This window comes from Salmo salar, chromosome ssa19, assembly GCF_905237065.1.
Source record: "Salmo salar chromosome ssa19, Ssal_v3.1, whole genome shotgun sequence".
In the NCBI taxonomy this organism is placed as follows: domain Eukaryota; kingdom Metazoa; phylum Chordata; class Actinopteri; order Salmoniformes; family Salmonidae; genus Salmo; species Salmo salar.
Window position 1 is genome coordinate 55,186,714 of NC_059460.1, and position 19,573 is coordinate 55,206,286.

General features: G+C 45.4%; 1 protein-coding gene across 5 annotated transcripts in view; it reads right to left on the bottom strand.

The window, feature by feature from the left end:
* LOC106579284 (PH and SEC7 domain-containing protein 1) overlaps positions 1-19,573 on the bottom strand; it is an 84,869-nt gene that overhangs the window by 37,950 nt on the left and 27,346 nt on the right. For 3 of the 5 annotated variants that reach the window (XR_006760741.1, XM_014159065.2, XM_014159064.2), the window contains exons 3-10: positions 19,368-19,485; positions 18,586-19,099; positions 15,688-16,218; positions 9,254-9,442; positions 8,231-8,311; positions 7,796-7,908; positions 7,647-7,705; positions 5,639-5,728 (exon numbers count right to left, since the gene is read on the bottom strand). Coding sequence is in view for 4 of the 5 variants with exons in the window: in XM_014159065.2 (XP_014014540.2) it covers positions 5,639-5,728; positions 7,647-7,705; positions 7,796-7,908; positions 8,231-8,311; positions 9,254-9,442; positions 15,688-16,218; positions 18,586-19,099; positions 19,368-19,485 (1,695 nt within the window). In the remaining variant the exon portion in view is untranslated. Of the gene's footprint in view, positions 1-5,638; positions 5,729-7,646; positions 7,706-7,795; positions 7,909-8,230; positions 8,312-9,253; positions 9,443-12,111; positions 12,303-15,687; positions 16,219-18,585; positions 19,100-19,367; positions 19,486-19,573 lie in introns of those variants that run through there. The other 2 variants (XM_014159066.2, XM_045702505.1) reach the window with 2 other exon arrangements.

The window sequence follows — 19,573 nt, forward strand, 5'->3', positions numbered from 1 at the left end:
GCAGTGTCATTCATGTAAAATATTTAGTAATGTGTCAAGTGTGTGCAGAAGGGAAGAGTATCATATGCCAGATGAAGTGAAATGCTGCAACTGTGGATGGGAACATGCGCCTGAATTCCTGGAGTGCCCTGTTAGGGTGAGTGAGAATGAGGTGGCAGGGGTAAGGAGTTTCCAGCGTGTCTCCTATCTGGAGGCGGTGAGAAAATTGGAAGGAGCGAGTGGCGGGGAAGAAGAAATGGTAGTAGAGCCACCACGACCAGTGAAGGGTTCTCATCAACCGAGGGATAGTGAAATGCTACCTGTTAATAAAAGATGTACTTTGTATTATTTATTGAAATGGTCATAAACTACAAGCGGAGAAGAAGTCTAAGAAAATTGGAATCATTGTGAATGCCGCTGACCGTTTTTTGGGGTCTGGGATTTCACAGTCGAGGCCGTGCAAGGAATCCTGTCAGTGAATGTACCGCCATCACAGGCCCCTGAGCCTGTGTAGGGATGTATTTTGGAGTGGACTGGGATTGAAGAAGCGGGATGGGTTTTCTTAGTTGACTTGTTTTATTTTGGATGATGTCGTTTTCCCCCTTTCTCACAATGTTCTTTTTGTTTTATCCAGCTGGTGGCGGTAATGCACCATTAACATTGGATACCAAACGCCATTAAACCCTATCGAAGAAGAACATGCTGCACCACAAACGGCAGTGCATTGCCACTCACACAACCCTCCTCCCTGACCAACAGGAGCCAGCCCATCATCACTAATGGCACTGAACGAATCTTCTACCCGACCGAAAGTTTAAACATGTTGTATTGGTCACATACACATGGTTAGCAGATGTTAATGCAAGTGTAGCAAAATGCTTGTGCTTCTAGTTCCGACAGTGCAGTAATATCTAACAAGTAATCTAACAAATTCACAACAACTACCTTATACACACAAATGTAAAGGGATGAATAAGAATATGTACATATAAATATATGGATGAACGATGGCCGTGCGGCATAGGCAAGATGCAGTAGATGGTATAGAATACAGTATATACATATGAGATGAGTAATGTAGGATATGTAGATATTATTAAAGTGCCGTTATTGTGACTAGTGATACCTTTATTAAATCCATTTATTACATTTATTAAAGTGGCAAGAGATTTGAGTCTGTATGTTGGCAGCAGCCACTCTATGTTAGTAATGGCTGCTTAACAGTCTGATGGACTTGAGATAGAAGCTGTTTTTCAGTCTCTCGGTCCCCGCTTTGATGCACCTGTACTGACCTCACCTTCTGGATGATAGCGGGGTGAACAGACAGTGGCTCGGGTGGTTGTTGTCCTTGATGATCTTTTTGGCCTTCCTGTGACATCGGGTGTTGTAGGTGTCCTGGAGGGCAGGTAGTTTGCCACCGGTGATGCGTTGTGCAGGCCACACTACCCTCTGGAGAGCCTTGCGGTTGTGGGCAGAGCAGTTGCCGTACCAGGCGGTGATACAGCCCGACAGGATGCTCTCGATTGTGCATCTGTAAAAGTTTGTGAGTGTTTTAGGGGACAAGCCAAATTTCTTCAGCCTCCTGAGGTTGAAGAGGTGCTGTTGTGCCTTCTTCACCATGCTGTCTGTGTGGGTGGACCATTTCAGTTTGTCCGTGACGAGTACACCGAGGAACTTCTCCACTACTGTCTACTGTCCCGTCGATGTGGATGGGGGGTGCTCCCTCTGATGTTTCCTGAAGTCCACGATCATCTCCTTTGTTTTGTTGACGTTGAGTGAGAGGTTATTTTCCTGACACCACACTCTGAGGGCCCTCACCTACTCCCTGTAGCCCTCACCTCCTCCCTGTAGAAAGTGAGTGCTACGGGCGAATATGTTCGTAAACACACCAGCCAGCTGGTCTAGGCCGTCTAGGCCGGCAGCCTTGCGAGGGTTAACACGTTTAAATGTTTTACTCACGTTGGCCACCGTGTCAGTGGCACTGTATTGTCCTCAAAGCGAGCAAAGAAGTTGTTTAATTTGTCTGGGAGCAAGACGTCAATGTCCGTGACGGGGCTGGTTGTCTTTTTGTAATCCGTGATTGACTGTAGACCCTGGCACATACCTCTCGTGTTTGAGCCGTTGAATTGCGACTCTACTTTGTCTCTATACTGACGCTTTGCTTGTTTGATTGCCTTGTGGAGGGAATAGCTACACTGTTTGTATTCCGCCATGTTTCCAGTCGCTTTGCCATGGTTAAAAGCTGTGGTTCGTGCTTTCAGTTTTGCACGAATGCTGCCATCAATCCACTGTTTCTGGTTAGGAAAGGTTTTAAAAGTCACAGTGGGTACAACATCACTCACCGAGTCAACTCGCTCACCGAGTCAGCATATATTTCAATGTTATTGTCTGAGGCTACCCGGAACATATCCCAGTCCACGTGATCGAAGCAATCTTGAAGCGTGGAATCCGATTGGTCAGACCAGCATTGGATAGACCTGAGCACGGGCGATTCCTCTTTTAGTTTCTGTCTATAGGCTGGGAGAAACAAAATGGAGTCATGGTCAGATTTGCCGAAGGGAGGGCGGGGGAGGGCTTTGCATGCATTGCGGAAGTTAGAGTTGCAATGGACCAGAATGCTACCAGCCCGTGTCGCGCATTTGATATGCTGATAGAATTTAGGAAGCCTTGTTCTCAGATTAGCGTTGTTAAAATCCCCAGCTACAATAAATGCAGCCTCAGGATATATGGTTTCCAGTTTACATAGAGTCCAGTGAAGTTCTTTCAGGGCCGTTGAGGTATCTGCTTGGGGGGGATATACACGGCTATGACTATAATCGAAGAGAATTCTCTTGGTAGATAATGCGGTTGGCATTTTATTGTAAGGAATTCTAGGTCAGGTGAACAAAAGGACTTGAGTTCCTGTATGTTGTTATGATCACACCCTGAATCGTTAATCATTCACCCCTGCCCTTCTTCTTACCAGAGAGTTGTTTGTTTCTGTAGGCGCGATGCGTGAAGAAACCGTGTGGCTGTACCGACTCTGATAACATATCCCGAGTGAGCCATGTTTCTGTGAAGGCAACTCGTGCCCTAATTTCGTCCACCTTGTTGTCTAGAGATTGGATATTGGCGAGTAATATGCTCAGAAGATGGATGGTGTGCTCGCCTTCGAAGTCTGATCAGTAGGTCGCTCTGTCTGCCTCTACTGCAGCGACCGCATTGTTTTGGGTCGGTCTCTAGGATAAGATCCCATTTCCAGGGTGGAGGTCCGAACAAAGGATCTGCTTCGGGAAAGTTGTATTCCTGGTCGTAATGTTGGTAAGTTGACGTCGCTTTTATATCCAATAGTTCTTCCCGGCTGTATGTAATAACACTTGAGATTTTCTGGGCTAACAATGTAAGAAATAATACATAAAAAAACAAATTACTGCATAGTTTCCTAAGGACCTGAAGCGAGGCGACCATCTCTGTCGGCTAAATGTCCATGCCAAGTTTAGGTTCCAACAGGTCATTGCTGTAGCCTACAGAAAATCTTGGTTGTCAAAAAGTTAAAAGATAAAGGTTTCACACCCAGGGAAAAATTACTACTAAAGGACAATAGGACACACAAGCGAGGGTAAATTAGTCAACAGTGAGCTGGCATCGTGAATTCAACTTCTTTCGTGTGACCCGTTTACAGTGCGCAGCGGAGGGAAAGTGTACAGACATGCCACAGTCCTAGCTAGGCTACTAAAATGTTGCAGTCTGGCATCGGTTTTTAAAGTTTGACAATGAATTACCAAAAACTAAACCTGCAACAAAACACTATGCAAATGCGAAACATGTAGACCTATTACAGCAACATTTGATCAGTAGCCTAGGCTGGCTACTCAACTACAAGACATTTTGAGTCCACCATACAGCAATATTGCTGTATGGTGGAGCCTAACATTTGTTAGCTAGCTAGCTGTTAGGAGGATGTCATGCCATGTCATTGAAGGAGTGGGTGAGTGACAGACTTTTCCCCCTACAGCTAGAGATTCAGGTGTCATTTGGTTAGCTAGCAAGAAATATGAATCAGTTTGCTAGCTAGCTATGCTGAACTTGAACAACTGTTATCCAAAGTTAGCATATATCTTAGTTGTCAATCAAATATATTTGTCATTGATCAAATGGGAGGGCAGGCAAGTTCCCATTCAGTTGTAAAAACGTGCATGCATGCACTGGCAGGCATGCTGCAGAAGGATGAGAAGGCTACTATTACTATCATTTATCAGTGCAATTTCAACTAGCTGAAAAGGTTTGAGTTAGGTTAGGGTTAGGAGTTAGGTTAGGGTTAGGAGTTAGGTTAGGGGTTAGGGTTAGGAGTTAGGTTAGGGTTAGGAGTTAGGTTAGGTTTAGGAGTCAGGGTTAGGGGTAATAGGAAATAAAATGTTTACTCCCCAAAAAATCCAGAAAATGTGTGTGTGTATGTGTGTGTGAGAGAGAGAGAGAGAGAGAGAGAGAGAGAGAGAGAGAGAGAGAGAGAGAGAGAGAGAGAATGAGAGAAAGGGAAGGATAGCCCCTCTACTTTGAGTACTTTAGTGGGGATGCCAGGCTCAGGTTGGCCCAAGTATGAGACACAGATCAGTGTGTGTTTGTGTGTACATGCGTGTGCATACATGTGTGTGTGTGTGTGTGTGTGTGTGTGTGTGTGTGTGTGTGTGTGTGTGTGTGTGTGTGTGTGTGTGTGTGTAATGTAACATTATTATGATAATGGGTGACCAGGGAATACACACCAGAGATAGAAGGGAAATGGGAAAGCAGGAAAAGGAGTGAAGGAAATGAAGCAGATTATCGGGAACAACATGACAGTCATTTAGTCAGAATGAAATGATGTTGGGATAAGCTAGGAAGGGATTGGGGCAGCGAGGAGAACAAGGAGTGGGAGAGAAAGAGAGAAAACGAGAGATAGAAAGTGGGCAGGGAAAACATTTGGAGAGTTAGAGAAAGAGGGAGAGAGAGGGAAAGAGAGGGAGTTGGAGGAGAGGGAAAGAGAGGGAGTGGGAGGAGAGCATGATTTAAAACACACTTCATTGATATATACAGTGCATTAATAAAACAGCTACCACCTCTCTCTCTCTCTCTCTCTCTCTCTCTCTCTCTCTCTCTCTCTCTCTCTCTCTCTCTCAATCGCTCTCTCTTTCTCTCTCACCTTAAAGCTGTACCATGGCAGGGGAGCTGATGCTATCCTGACTTAATAACAGCAAAGCCTGTCATTTTTAGAATTCATATTCCTTCATTTCTGGGTGAAAAATATTGCCTGGTTCCCTCTTCCCCCATCTCCATCTTTCTCTCACATGTATTATAGATACACCATTACAACTTGTTGACTTACGCGTTGAGGGAACGCTTTGCAGACAAAACGAATCAAACGCATCATCATTAGCCACGTCAACGGCAGGCAACCCCACTGATTTAGCTCATCTGGCATCCGCTGGTGTGCCTGTGGGCTCCTAATGAATGGCCCCAGATGGGCCTAACCCCATTATGCTGCCCACAACAGGGAGAAGCTAATAGCATAATCTAATATTGTCCGATCTCGAGCAGAGATTCACTGTAGGGAACGTACAGTAAGTCTTCTCCTGGTCTGCTAGACAACACAACAATTAGTGTGTGTATGTGTGTTTTTATAGCAATGTACAGTACAGTGACTCACCTTCAGCAAGTCTTTGGGAAAGTCTTGACCCTCATTCAGACCCTCCAGGTTGTCAATGAACTGTGTGCAGGACATCTTTTTGCCAATGTTCTGAAAAACATGACACACAGTACTTACTCTATGCTATTAGTCTCTCTAGACCAGGGATGGGCAACTTTTGAACTCATAATAAGGGGCCTCAGTGACTCGCTGGTCTGCATACCCACATCCATACCCACACATGCAGTCAGAGACCTAGCCTTTTAGGGGCCCTAAGTTACATTTTACAGCTAATTTCTTGCCATTTTAAACTACGTTTAGATAGCTGGCTAGACTAACTTACCAATGAAATAATTTTAGATGCCATGGGCTATTTGAGTGACTGTCAGTGACTGTTAGTGACTGACATAACAAGAGAAAAACGGCTGATGTACAACCACATTTAGAAATTGTACCTGGTGTATTCTACTATTGTAACTCATAGTAGAATATCGTCAGGTACCCATCCCTGCTCTAGACAGATGGGTTTTCTCCCACAACGTACCAATGTCCCAGCATACATGTCTGTCCTCAAACCAACGTCAGTTTGGCAGAGAAGAAAGGGCGGAGTTGGAGGCCGGAAAATCCGTCCAGAGCCCTGCCGTAAACATCTCCGCTAGCTAGCTAGATATTTTCAATGAGTGTGTTTCGCAAGTGAGTAGTTTGCATGCGCCATGATGTTAGCTTTACCAGCTTAAAACCACTGACTGGCAGGGGCAAAAATTTGCCTAGCTATCCGCATCTATATTGTGCGTCCGCCTCTGTCATGTTTCCGAGGGGATTATTTTTAAGCCCCGCCTAGCCAAACTTGTGATTTGTTAGACCTAGTGCTATTGCCCTATCTCTGAGATTTCCGAGACTACTATGCTATAAATGAATATAATCTTTAAAAAGCATCACCAACATCAGTCATCTAAAATATTCGAGGCACAGATTGTCTAATTCATCTGTCCTTCTGCAGCTCTTTGACAAACTGTTATATTACAATTCATCTCTGAAGGATGTTATGGGGAGAAATGACTTTCAGGGACCTCATCCAATTGATTTAATCTGGCTGATGAGCTGAGAGTGTTCAGAAGGAGATTGTTTAAAGGACGTCACGCTGCTTGCTTAGCGAGTACCGCTTTCTCCTGATTGGGCTCACACTGAGGCTCGAACGCATGACCTCTGCCTCGCAAACAAACGTGGCCGCCCTCCTGAAGCGTCTTACTCAGTCACACCACGGAAAAGCTCGTTTTTCGGCAGCGCAAGGGGAGACACTTCAGGCTGAGGAGTGAGTTTTCACAGAGCCCCATCTGCTACTATTGCATGCTGGGAATATTGCTGAAAAGAGATAGTGAGTGAAGATAAAGACGAAGAAGATGCGGGGGACTATGATGATGATTTTGAAGAAGAAGATAATGACATTGGTGACGATGATGAATGATGATGATGGTGATGAAGCACAGAACTATATCAGCCAGGCATCTCTCAATCCCCCCTTCCCCTGAGAGAGTGGGTGTCTCATCAAGCCAGCTCTAGCCCCTTTAACCAGACCTGAATATTTCCATATAATATAAATGGTTTCGACTAAACTACCTGTAGTCATCTGTAGAGGCTGCACATCACACCATGCAGCAATAGATGGCCTAGATTTAGAGTTATACTGGAATCAGTCTACAGTTTGATATGGACTGGATTTTATGAGAGTGTAGAGCACATTGTAATCAGGAGGCTGGTCCCAGATCAGCTTTCGATAAGTCGGGGTCTTATTTCCCAAAGGTACCACTATACTGAGTCAGTGGAGCCTGGGGGAGAATGGATCTCTGAAAAATGTCTCTACACTGAACTCTACCCTGAACTTAATGACATTTGTATCCCTAATACACACACACACACACACACACACACACACACACACACACACACACACACACACACACACACACACACACACACACACACACACACACACACACACACACACACACACACACACAACTCGACTTACATGGCCATGCAGGTCTGTGTTTAGCAGCATCAGGGCACAGGTCAAGGTATGAACACCATCTGGATAAGGAGGAAACATATCAATCTATTACCATGACGACTGAGCTGTGATATTTCTATAGTAGAAATGAGACAGTGGCGTCCTCTTACCCTCAGAGGGTATGAGTTTTGGGTTACAGTGCAGGTATCTCCTGGAGAAGTGAGACAGCACCCGCTCCCTCTCCTGAGTCTCTCCCATCAGGGAAAACTGTTTGAGTAAGGCTCTGGAACACACAGACACACACATTGAGCAGAAGCACAGTGCTTCTCAAGCCCAATCCAGTATCCAGTTTCTCTAGTATCCTAAAGGCTGGCAAATGTTGGTTCCAGCCCAGCGGTAACGCACCTTATTACGCACCTGTCCACCTCATTCAACGACTTAATTAATCACCAAGCCCTTGATTAATTGAATCAGGAGCGTTTTTTCTGGGCTAGAAACACTAGTCTGGCATATTAGGCTACCTTCCCTCAGCCTGCCACCAGAGAGCAGTATTACCATCTACTAACCTGGCTACTTGAACAAGTCAGTCAGTTTGAACATCTCACCTCAGAGCCTGGTCCACATTAAGACCTGTGAAGTTAAAGAAGTGTAGATACTCCTCTGCAACCTTATGACTGAAGTCATTGCTTGGGAGAGAGAGAGAAACATAGAGAAATAAATACAGAGAGACAGGAAAAGAGAGAGAGAGAGAGAAAGAGGGAGAGGGAGAGAGAACAACAGGTTAATCAAATGCTGGCTTTCCCAGCTCAAACACACAAGGCCATTCAGCCTGTCAGTCACTGCCAGTCACACAGCACAGTTGGTTTGTGTCCTTGAGACGAAGACTTAGGGCCAAAAACGGTGATTTCCCAGAGTGCATCTATCAGATAGGAGGAATCTCTTTTCATCCTAAATTCCTTTTCATCAGACAGATGGACGGATGGATGTGCAGAAAGACGTATGTGCAGAAAGATGGACGGACGGACAGACATACAGACAGACAGCTTTTCATTGGGTATGATCATTGTAAGAGTTTAAGATGCGTCCCCCCCAACGTGACATCTTTGGACTAACTCCCCTTATAATAACACTCAGTTTGAAACTTTGATTCCCAGTGTGAATCTGTCAGACAGGAGGAAACTCTTTTCATCCCAAATTCCTTTTCGGCAGCCAGACGGACGAAGGTACAGACAGACGGACGGACAGACAGACAGACAGACAGGCCGGACAGACAGACAGACAGACAGACAGACAGACAGACAGACAGACAGACAGACAGACAGACAGACAGACAGACAGACAGACAGACAGACAGACAGACAGACAGACAGACAGACAGACAGACAGACAGACAGACAGACAGACTAATCCAAGAGCACAGCCGCGGAGGGAAACCAAGGGGTCAGACAAGGTCCAGACCAGGTTTAGTATAGCAGAGAGCGACAGAGAGAGAGATCTTGGAAATGTTAGCCACATCCATACTAGGTGTTGTGGCAGTATACGCGCTACACATAGCATAGACAAAGTATAGCAGCACATCGTAAAGAGAGGGATCGATAACACGAGAAGGCTGGGTGCCAGGTGCTCACTTCTTGCTGAGGTGACGGGCCACGTCGGACTTCCTGAAGCCGTCCAGGGTGAAGAGGCGCTTGGCCAGGCGCTTGGCGGCCTCCCCGTCAGCACGGTTACCGTTGGTGAGGGTGTCGCTGCTCCCCAGTCCCAGCCGCTCACTGAGGTCCTGATCCAGCTCCGAGTCTGTCGCCAGACGAGCCTTCTCCCTGGAGGGAGAGAAAAGGTAAGAGGGGGAAGAGAGGGAGAGATGAGTTAAGAGGGAGAGGGAGGGGGATAGAGGGAGAAAGGGAAGGAGCGGGAGGACAAAGACAAAGAGTGAAGGTAGGTGTGGATAAATGATGATGTAACCCACTTTGTTGTAATTTCTTCACGGCAGCACTGTAAAGCTTGCAGCAAAACTGTAAGTCTCTGGTCAGGTCTACTGAAAAAAATAGTCCTGGAACCTTTTCTATTGTAGGCTAATGCTTTCTTCTGGTGTGACACAATGATAATTCAGTACATTAATACACTCAAATGTGGACCATGTTAAGCATAAACAGGGCACTATAAACAGAATGACACATTATACAACCTCCTTCCATAAATCTATTCTTTCCTGCAACTCTCTCTATATCACCCAGTCATTTAGCCCCCTTTCAAGCAGTAGAGGGTTCAGGAGGGCACGCCGTACTATATCTCAACTATACTGTGGTAATAGCTTTGAGCATGTTATGTCACCTTGGAACAAGCACAGAAATTTTCACTTCGAAAAAGGAAGTGGAAAATGAAGACCTGTGAGTTCTATCTGTTGATAATACATGGTTTCAAATGATAGAAGAGGACTAGAACTACAAGTCTAGACTTCAGCCATAATATATCATAATAAACTCAGCAAAAAAAAGAAACGTCCTCTCACTGTCTACTGCGTTTATTTTCAGCAAACATAACATGTGTAAATAGTTGCATGAACATGACAAGATTCAACAACTGAAACATAAACTGAACAAGTTCCACAGACATGTGACTAACAGAAATGGAATAATGTGTCCCTGAACAAAGGGGGGTCAAAATCAAAAGTAACAGTATGTATCTGGTGTGGCCACCAGCTGCATTAAGTACTGCAGTCCTCACAGACTGCACCAGATTTGCCAGTTCTTGCTGTGAGATGTTACCCCACTCTTCCACCAAGGCACCTGCAAATTCCTGGACATTTCTGGGGGGAATGGCCCTAGCCCTCACCCTCCGATCCAACAGGTCCCAGACGTGCTCAATGGGATTGAGATCTGGGCTCTTCTCTGGCCATGGTAGAACACTGACATTCCCATCTTGCGGGAAATCACGCACAGAACGAGCAGTATGGCTGGTGGCATTGTCATGCTGGAGGGTCATGTCAGGATGAGCCTGCAGGAAGGGTACCACATGAGGGAGGAGGATGTCTTCCCTGTAACACACAGCACTGAGATTGCCTGCAATGACAAGAAGCTCAGTCCGATGATGCTGTGACACACCACCCCAGACCATGACGGACCCTCCACCTCCAAATCGATCCCGCTCCAGAGTACAGGCCTCGGTGTAACACTCATTCCTTCGACGATAAACGCGAATCCGACCATCACCCCTGGTGAGACAAAACCATGACTCGTCAGTGAAGAGCACTTTTTGCCAGTCCTGTCTGGTCCAGCGACGGTGGGTTTGTGCCCATAGGCGATGTTGTTGTCGGTGATGTCTGGTGAGGACCTGCCTTACAACAGGCCTACAAGCCCTCAGTCCAGACTCTCTCAGCCTATTGTGGACAGTCTGAGCACTGATGGAGGGATTGTGCGTTCCTGGTGTAACTCGGGCAGTTGTTGTTGCCATCTTGTACCTGTCCTGCAGGTGTGATGTTCGGATGTACCGATCCTGTGCAGGTGTTGTTACACGCGGTCTGCCACTGTGAGGACAATCAGCTGTCCGTCCTGTCTCCCTGTAGCGCTGTCTTAGGCGTCTCACAGTACGGACATTGCAATTTATTGCACTGGCCACATCTGCAGTCCTCATGCCTCCTTGCAGCACGCCTAAGGCACGTTCACACAGATGAGCAGGAACCCTGGGCATCTTTCTTTTGGTGTTTTCATAACTGTGACCTTAATTGCCTCCCGTCTGTAAGCTGTTAGTGTCTTAACGACCGTTCCACAGGTGCATGGTCATTAATTGTTTATGGTTCATTGAACAAGCATAAGAAACAGTGTTTAAACCCTTTACTATGAAGATCTGTGAAGTTAATTGGATTTTTACGAATTATCTTTGAAAGACAGGGTCCTGAAAAAGGGATGTGTCTTTTTTTGCTGAGTTTATATCCATCCAAGAATACAAGCTTGGGAACAGTATTTAAAGTATTTAAAGAATGACAGAAACACACTTTACCCAGACTACCAGGACTACAGCACAGCACATTCAGACTTCCTTATTATCACTGAGTCATACACACCTCCACAGAGCAAACAGGCCATTCTATTAGCTGAATGAATGGCTTTGTTACTGAGCAATGACTGATCACCAGACACCCTTGTTTCCTTGTCTCATATGGAGCCTACAGAGGCAGTGAGAGGATTAGAAGGCAGTAGTCTGAGAGGAGAAGAGAAGAGGAGAGGAGAGGAGAGGAGAGGAGAGGAGAGGAGAGGAGAGGAGAGGAGAGGAGAGGAGAGGAGAGGAGAGGAGGGGAGGGAGAGGAGAGGAGAGGAGAGGAGAGGAGAGGAGAGGAGAGGAGAGGGAGAGGAGAGGAGAGGAGAGGAGAGGAGAGAGGAGAGGAGAGGAGAGGAGAGGAGAGGAGAGGAGAGGAGAGGAGAGGAGAGGAGAGGAGAGGAGAGAAAAGAGGAGAGGAGAGGAGAGAAAAGAGGAGAAGGAGTAGAGCTCTTACCTCCGCCTTGAGCTCGAGTGGCGAGTAGGAAGGTACCTATCCTCTCCGAGTGAGCCATGCCAACAGAACACAGAGCTGGCCTTCCTTGTTGTACCTGTCCTCTCCCTGTACGAGTGTCTCAAACTGGTCACTCTACTGAGCCCCCCTCTCCCCCCTCTCCCTGTCCTGGCTCCCTGGCCTGATCGCATCCCCCCCCCCGCTAACCCCTCTACCTCTCTGTTTTTCTCAGTGTCTTAGCTGGTCTGCTAGCTAGTCCTAGCACAGTACATCACCTGGATTCTAACCCCATAAGGCCTAAGACTCAGCTAGCAAGTCACTCCCTTTAGCTTTAGCTAACACACACACTTTATTTTTCTATTTGCTTTCTTTTCCTTCTCTCCTTTCAGCAAGTTTCCCAAGCTAGATACATTTTGTCCAGCAGTGCTCCTTTCTCTTCTCTTCTCTCTCTGTTTGTTTCTGTTCTATTCACTCCGCCCTCTCTCTCTCTCTCTCTCTCTCTCTCTCTCTCTCTCTCTCTCTCTCTCTCTCTCTCTCTCTCTCTCTCTCTCTCTCCCTCCCTCTCTATAGTAAACTTTTGCAACGTCCCCTGCCGACCTTGGGCACTAAGCATGGCACGGAACTTGGCCGCCTTTCACTCAAAATCTCTCCCTCCCTCTCTCGCTCTCCCACTCTCTCCCACCCTCCCTCCTGCCTCCTCTCTCACAAGCTCCAATTACTCATATTCAGTAGGTACATCCTTTGAATGAGGTATACATGCTGTTCACCTCGACTCTTAATGGAGCTATAAGCACACAAAGGAAAACAAAGCGGGTTAGTGCCAAGGACAACTCCCATTGATAAACCCTATAGGTGTGTGCTAGAATATAAATATGATTATATAATTAACAAATCACAGTAGAACAAATATTTTTGTTCTCTCTCTCCACAACAACGACTTGGTATCCAGGGAAAGGAATCCGGTTTTATTCCTCAACTCCAGACCCAAAGGGGGAAAACTTTTTTGTTCCATCCCTGTACACACACACTTGACTCAACTGGTAAACCTACTGTATCATCAAGCCTTTGATTACAGTATTTCCATCAGGTGTGTTAGTGCTGGGATTGAACCCCGGAATAGAGAGGCCTATTGGGAGCACCAGGCATTATTGAGGTGCCTGTTTACTGTAAGCAACTCGCAGGCGATAATCACCATAGCACGCTACAGCAGTGAGCACTAATTGAACAGCTATCACATAAGGCCATAAGAGAATTCCCACTATTGTCAGCCCCCACTTCAACGGTCCATCACCACACAATTGGCCCCCCTCCGTCTGTCTAGATGGATAGTTCTACACAATGGGCCTCTGTCTAATGGCTCAAACCACCTCAAAAGGGAGCTGTGAGGGGAAGGGGGGGGGGCGAGGGCTGAAATTCCAACTGTTATCAAAGTATGGAGTGGATAAGCCCTCTGAAATATTTTCCCTGGTGTCCTCTTCATGGATTCCTTTCTTGCAGGACTGTAATAGGTGGATCAGTCTGTACAGTAACTGTGGTAACAATACCAGGACAATGTCAATATTTACCAGACAAATAGAATAGAATAGAATAACTTTGTTCTTCCCAGAGGGAACTTGGTCAACTACGACAGAGTTTAACTTTTTAAGCCACTATATCCTATTTTGGTTTGGTTTTGTACTGGTCATTGGATGTGTTCCCAGGAAACACTTTGGACTTAAGAGTGGATTATCGCTGCCAGTGGGCTTTCAGGGGTTTTCTGGCTCCACACAATCCAGCCACTGTTTTGTTCTGTTCTTCTGGTGTCGTGGCAGGCTGCAGCTGAACAGACTACTGGAAATGGACTGATGTCACCACATTTTGCTGTCACCACCCCTACGGCCCTACAGACCAGGACTAACAGTGGTGGCCCAGTGCCAATGGTAAACATACATACTGAAGCCTATATACGCACGCCTACAGTACGCACTCAAGTCTGCAAGCACGCATGCATACACGGACATACACATGGACGTACACACACACACACACACACACACACACACACACACACACACACACACACACACACACACACACACACACACACACACACACACACACACACACAGAAACATACTTCACTCAGAGTCCACACACACACACACACACACACACACACCAGTTCACCTAGACTACTTTATCTTGAACAATAAACATATGTCTGTTGTGTTAACAGTATGATCACTGAAGAATGCTACTTTAATGCTGTTTTCTCTAACAAATATCACTTACAGTAGACACCACAAGTGGTCCACATATTTAGCTCTAAAAACCCATTGGCATTATTATCCATATGTTCCAGACAGTATCAATCCACAACCTACAACATGGTCCTTTAGCAGCATCTAGTGGTCTGTACCGCAAGGTGACAGTGTCCCACTGCCACCGCAGTGCTGCCAAACACAATTATCTTCCTCTCTCCCTCATCAGCACTGCAGTTCCTCTCTACACTAACCACAAAACCCACCAGATGGTGCTGGGTTGTCAAACCCCTAGCAGATCATTCTCTGTTATTGGTGTTGACGAAAATGATAAACGCTGATTAAGCAGACGTGTATATTGACCACATGAGAAATAAGAATATTCCCTACCTAAAATCACAATATTTGCATATATCATAATATATGATGGTACATCATCTTAATACTTATATAACGGATCGATCTGGCCACACAATCTGATTGGTAAAGTTCCAGCTCTGCTGTTATTGACAGTAATAGCAAAGCTAGTTGAATCACTTTAACATTATCAGTAGTAGAGAGCTGTACTACCACAGCCATCTGCCCCAGTCAGTCTCAGTTACCTGCTCCAGCCATCACACACAACAGCAAAGACACAGACACACACGTATAGTCACACATACCAACACACACACACTCGCACCGCATGCCGTCATGGAAACCAGCGGTACGGTGAGGCAGACAGCCTCCTAGCGACCTTCACTAACAGCTCTGCTCCAGAATCGCACTGCAGCAGGTGCTGTGTCCCAGCAGACAAGCCTAGGACTGGCGCTTTTGGAAACTGATATTGTTAGGGGAAGACTCTAAAAAAGTATATTTTCATTGTACATATACAGTACCTAACATATGCACATTATGATCCTCAGTTATTACGTTGTCCTCTAATGGACAATAGAGTATAATATAGTGATTTGTTGTTTTTTATTTAATCTTAGATTATACCATACTGTATGTTCTGAATAGAAGCCTACCTTGGCTTTACTTCATCTATGAGAGTAACCTCATACCCACTGGGCAAGAACTGGTTGAATCAATGTTGTTTCCACGTCATTTCAACCAAAAAGGTGGCAAACTGATTGGATTTGTCTTTTATCACCCGACTTTTAACCTAAATTCAATGACAGGGTGATATTTTTGGTTGATTTCATGTTGAATTCACGTTAGTTGACAATTCAACCAAATGTAATTCAAAACTAGATAATCTGACGTCTGTGCCCAGTGGGTACTTTATGTCAGCAGCCTATCGGGTCTGGCCTTTCATAAAGTACTACATCAGAGCAGTAGTGATGACATCACTGACCTGTGGAAGGAGAGGGAGGGGTTGCTGCTGTATGACATCACTGACCTAGGGAAGGAGAATGTGGGGTTGCTGTACCAGCTGCTCCCCAACATCCGTGCCCCGCCCCCTCCCCCTCGCGGGAGTGTGTCCTCCGAGCCACTGCTCAGCCTTTCGCTGGAGGGGGCGCGCGTGGCATCCGAGTCGCCTGTCACCGTGACGATGGAATCTGATAGGCTTGTTCCCCTCTCGCAGTGGGCCAGTGGGGCAAAGCTCAACTTGACAATGTGCCGGGCGCTCTGACAGATCATCTGACCGCCCTGGATCTCTGGGGTCAGTGTGGGAAGGTCAAAGGTCAGGACCGTCTGGGTGCTGGAGGTCAGCAGCTCCTCGCTGTCCAGGCTGCAGTACGATGTGCCCTTGGCGCGATGTGACTCCATTATGCTCTCAAAATGGCGGCTGAAGGTGTCCTCAGTGGTGCCTGCCAGACGAGGCCCCGAAACTAGGATGGGCGACTTGAGGGCCGGGAGGTTGTCGAAGAAACTGTCCAATGGCCTAGATGGAAAGAGAGAAATAGGGAAAGATGATAACAACCAAGAGTGAGGCACAGGAAGACTCTACTTCAGGGATGTCAAACTCATTTTTATTAATTTATTATATCTGGGTCCATATTGTCCATGAGTTTCTAGTAGAAGATAGACCATATGCTTAAAGAGAAAAATAGCCTAGATAATAAGCAAGCATCTAATCCACAATGGCTATATTTTCAATTAACTCTGAAACCCTTCCGACTATTGACTTTTTTTACAACTGCCACCAGTGTGATGGCAAAACACTGACAGCAAATACATATTGACATAGTAAAATAAAGTGTGTAAACGAAAAATATAAAGGATATTTCATGCTGAAACCCTCATATTAAACACAAATGGTATTGACTAAGTTGATTGTTTATATTTAGGATAAAGATTTACAGCTTTGTCATTTTATTTAAAATCATCTTATTTATTATTTCATATATTTTACATGTGATAAGAGGGCCAGAGATACATGCCACACAGAGGGCCAGAGATAATCTGAAGTACCCAAAAAGGACACTAAATATCCTGTGATAGATGACATAAAATATTTGAAAGATACCAACATTCTGGTACCCTCCTTTTCCAACCCTAAATATATATATATATTTCTTATTATTATTATTATTGGAAAAAAAAATCTCAAATCCCTCAAGGACTGGATTGGACCCCTTCCGTCCTGCGTCCGAATGTTTGACACCCCTGTTCTACTGGGTCTCTTAGTACTGTCTAATATTCCGAATGAATGAATCTCAAATTAATTTATTTGAGGGTGAGTATAGTGAGTCTCCCTGGAAACGATGTTAGTTGAAAGACGTCATTCTACTATTCCATTTTTTTTTATCGCTTTTTTAAATCGCAAACCCAATTTTCACAAGACTTCAAATTGGTAATTATTGTAATGTAGCCAATTTTCAATAAAACATTTTTATTGTGCATAAATGTTGTTTGTATCTTTCACTACACAACTAATGATGCAAAAGAAAAGTTTACTGTGAAACATAATGAGTACATTGGTGTAATCACCAAAACGCAACATAATATTTTCTCAATATCAACCAGTTAATCCAATAGCAATTTTTTTTCCTTCCGCTCAGGAAGGAGAAATGTCCTCTAGTCTGATGGAGTAAAAATGGAGGAAAAATGGGGAGGCTTGCAAGCCGAAGAACACCATCCCAACCGTGAAGCACGGGGGTGGCAGCATCATGTTGTGGGGGTGCTTTGCTGCAGGAGGGACTGGTGCACTTCACAAAATAGATGGCATCATGAGGGAGGAAAATGATGTGGATATATTGAAGCAACATCTCAAGACATCAGTCAGGAAGTTAAAGCTTGGTCACAAATGGGTCTTCCAAATGGACAATGACCCCAAGCATACTTCCAAAGTTGTGGCAAAATGGCTTAAGGTCAACAAAGTCAAGGTATTGGAGTGGCCATCACAAAGCCCTGACCTCAATCCTATAGAACATTTGTGGGCAGAACTGAAAAAGCGCGTGCGAGCAAGGAGGCCTACAAACCTGACTCAGTTACACCAGCTCTGTCAGGAGGAATGGGACAAAATTCACCCAACTTATTGTGGGAAGCTTGTGGAAGGCTACCTGAGACGTTTGACCCAAGCTAAACAATTTAAAGGCAATGCTACTAAATACTAATTGAGTGTATGTAAACTTCTGACCCACTGGGAATGTGATGAAAGAAATAAAAGCTGAAAATTATTCTCTCTCCTATTATTCTGACATTTCACATTCTTAAAATAAAGTGGTTCATCAGACTAACTGACCTAAGACAGGGAATTTTTTAAAATGTTTAAATGTATTTGGCAAGGTGCATGTAAACTTCCGATTTCAACTATATATATATATATATATATATATATACCACATACCTGTGAAAATTGCACCAAAGTGATAAAATAAACTGTAGTCAAGTGACTGACTACGATACACTGTAAATGTTTGACCATAGAAAACTACGAGTGGTAAAGAAAAACAATGTCATCAAACTGGTTTGAGAGGTCTAATGGTAAGTAGGTTGCTAGGAAGATCTCAACACGCGGTAGCAGAAAGAGACACACATTCATACTTTTGTACTGTAGTTCTTGCTAGATCCTGCTTCATCAGTGTTCTTGTGGGAGAAAAAATTGATGACACCAACTAAAAACATTAGCACCTTTGTGCTATTCACAAGGACAGAAGCTAGAAATAGATAGCACTCATAGCGGTCTGTAATGAACATGTGAGGATGCATAAATTGGTCAAAATCCTGTCATATTTGTGTGTGTGTGTTTGTGTATGCATTTGAGCGTGTGTGTGTTTCCACGTGTCTATGCGTGTGTCCATCTCACCTCTTCAGCAGCTGACTGATCACCTGCTGCTGCTGCTGCCTCTTAATGTCCCCCTGCATCCTCACTGAGACCCAGCTCACCACCTCCTCCTCTTCCTCCTCATCATCCTCCTCCTCTTCCTCCTCTTCTTCCACCTCCTCCTCCTCCCCACTCGTTCTCTCATAGGGACAGACACCCAGGGGGCTGCTGCCTGTACCCGATGTGCTTTTCACGCTACGGTTACTCCCAAACGCTGAGTCGGCGTCTTCCTGCTCAGCCAATAGCACCTCATCGATGTCAGTCTCGCGGTAGCAGCGCAGGGGCACGGCGTCCAGGTCCGTCTCCGAGTACTTGAGGGTCCTCCGGATGATGCCCGTCTTTGGCGACTCCCCCGCCACCGCTGGGGGAGGAGTCACTAGCTCCACCTCCACGTGCTGCACCTCGTGATTGGCTGAGATGAGGGGGAGGGAGGTGGGGGAGGTGGGGGATTCACTGGACTGGCCACTGGGAGGAGCTGTGGAGGGTTCAATGGTACCTGCCATGATGGAACAGAGGAAGCAGTTGATATCACCGAAGAAGTACCGAAAATTCCTGCGCTACCATGCTAATGTTAATGTTGTTGTAATTGGTTGCTGAACACTGACCTATGTCCGTGTTTTGAACACGTGCTATGATACGTTTCATGCATCACATCTACAGTATAGTGTCTATCCTGTGGGAACAGTTAAAGAGTCATAGACACAGAGATAAATACTATATATAGCTTTATGGGTAATAGGTATGGGTGGTAAATATGCTCTCACTTTTCTGCCCCCTGCTGGCAGCCTCCTCAGCGGGGGTCCCAAATAGGAACTCCCACTTGGCACGAGCTATCCTCTGGGAGTGGAGGGAGGGGCCTGGGACTGCAGTGCCACTGTCCGTCTGGAACACACACGCAGACATGTACACATGGCAAATTTAACAAAATACAAGATACATTTAGTTAACATTAATATGTTTTAATTAATAT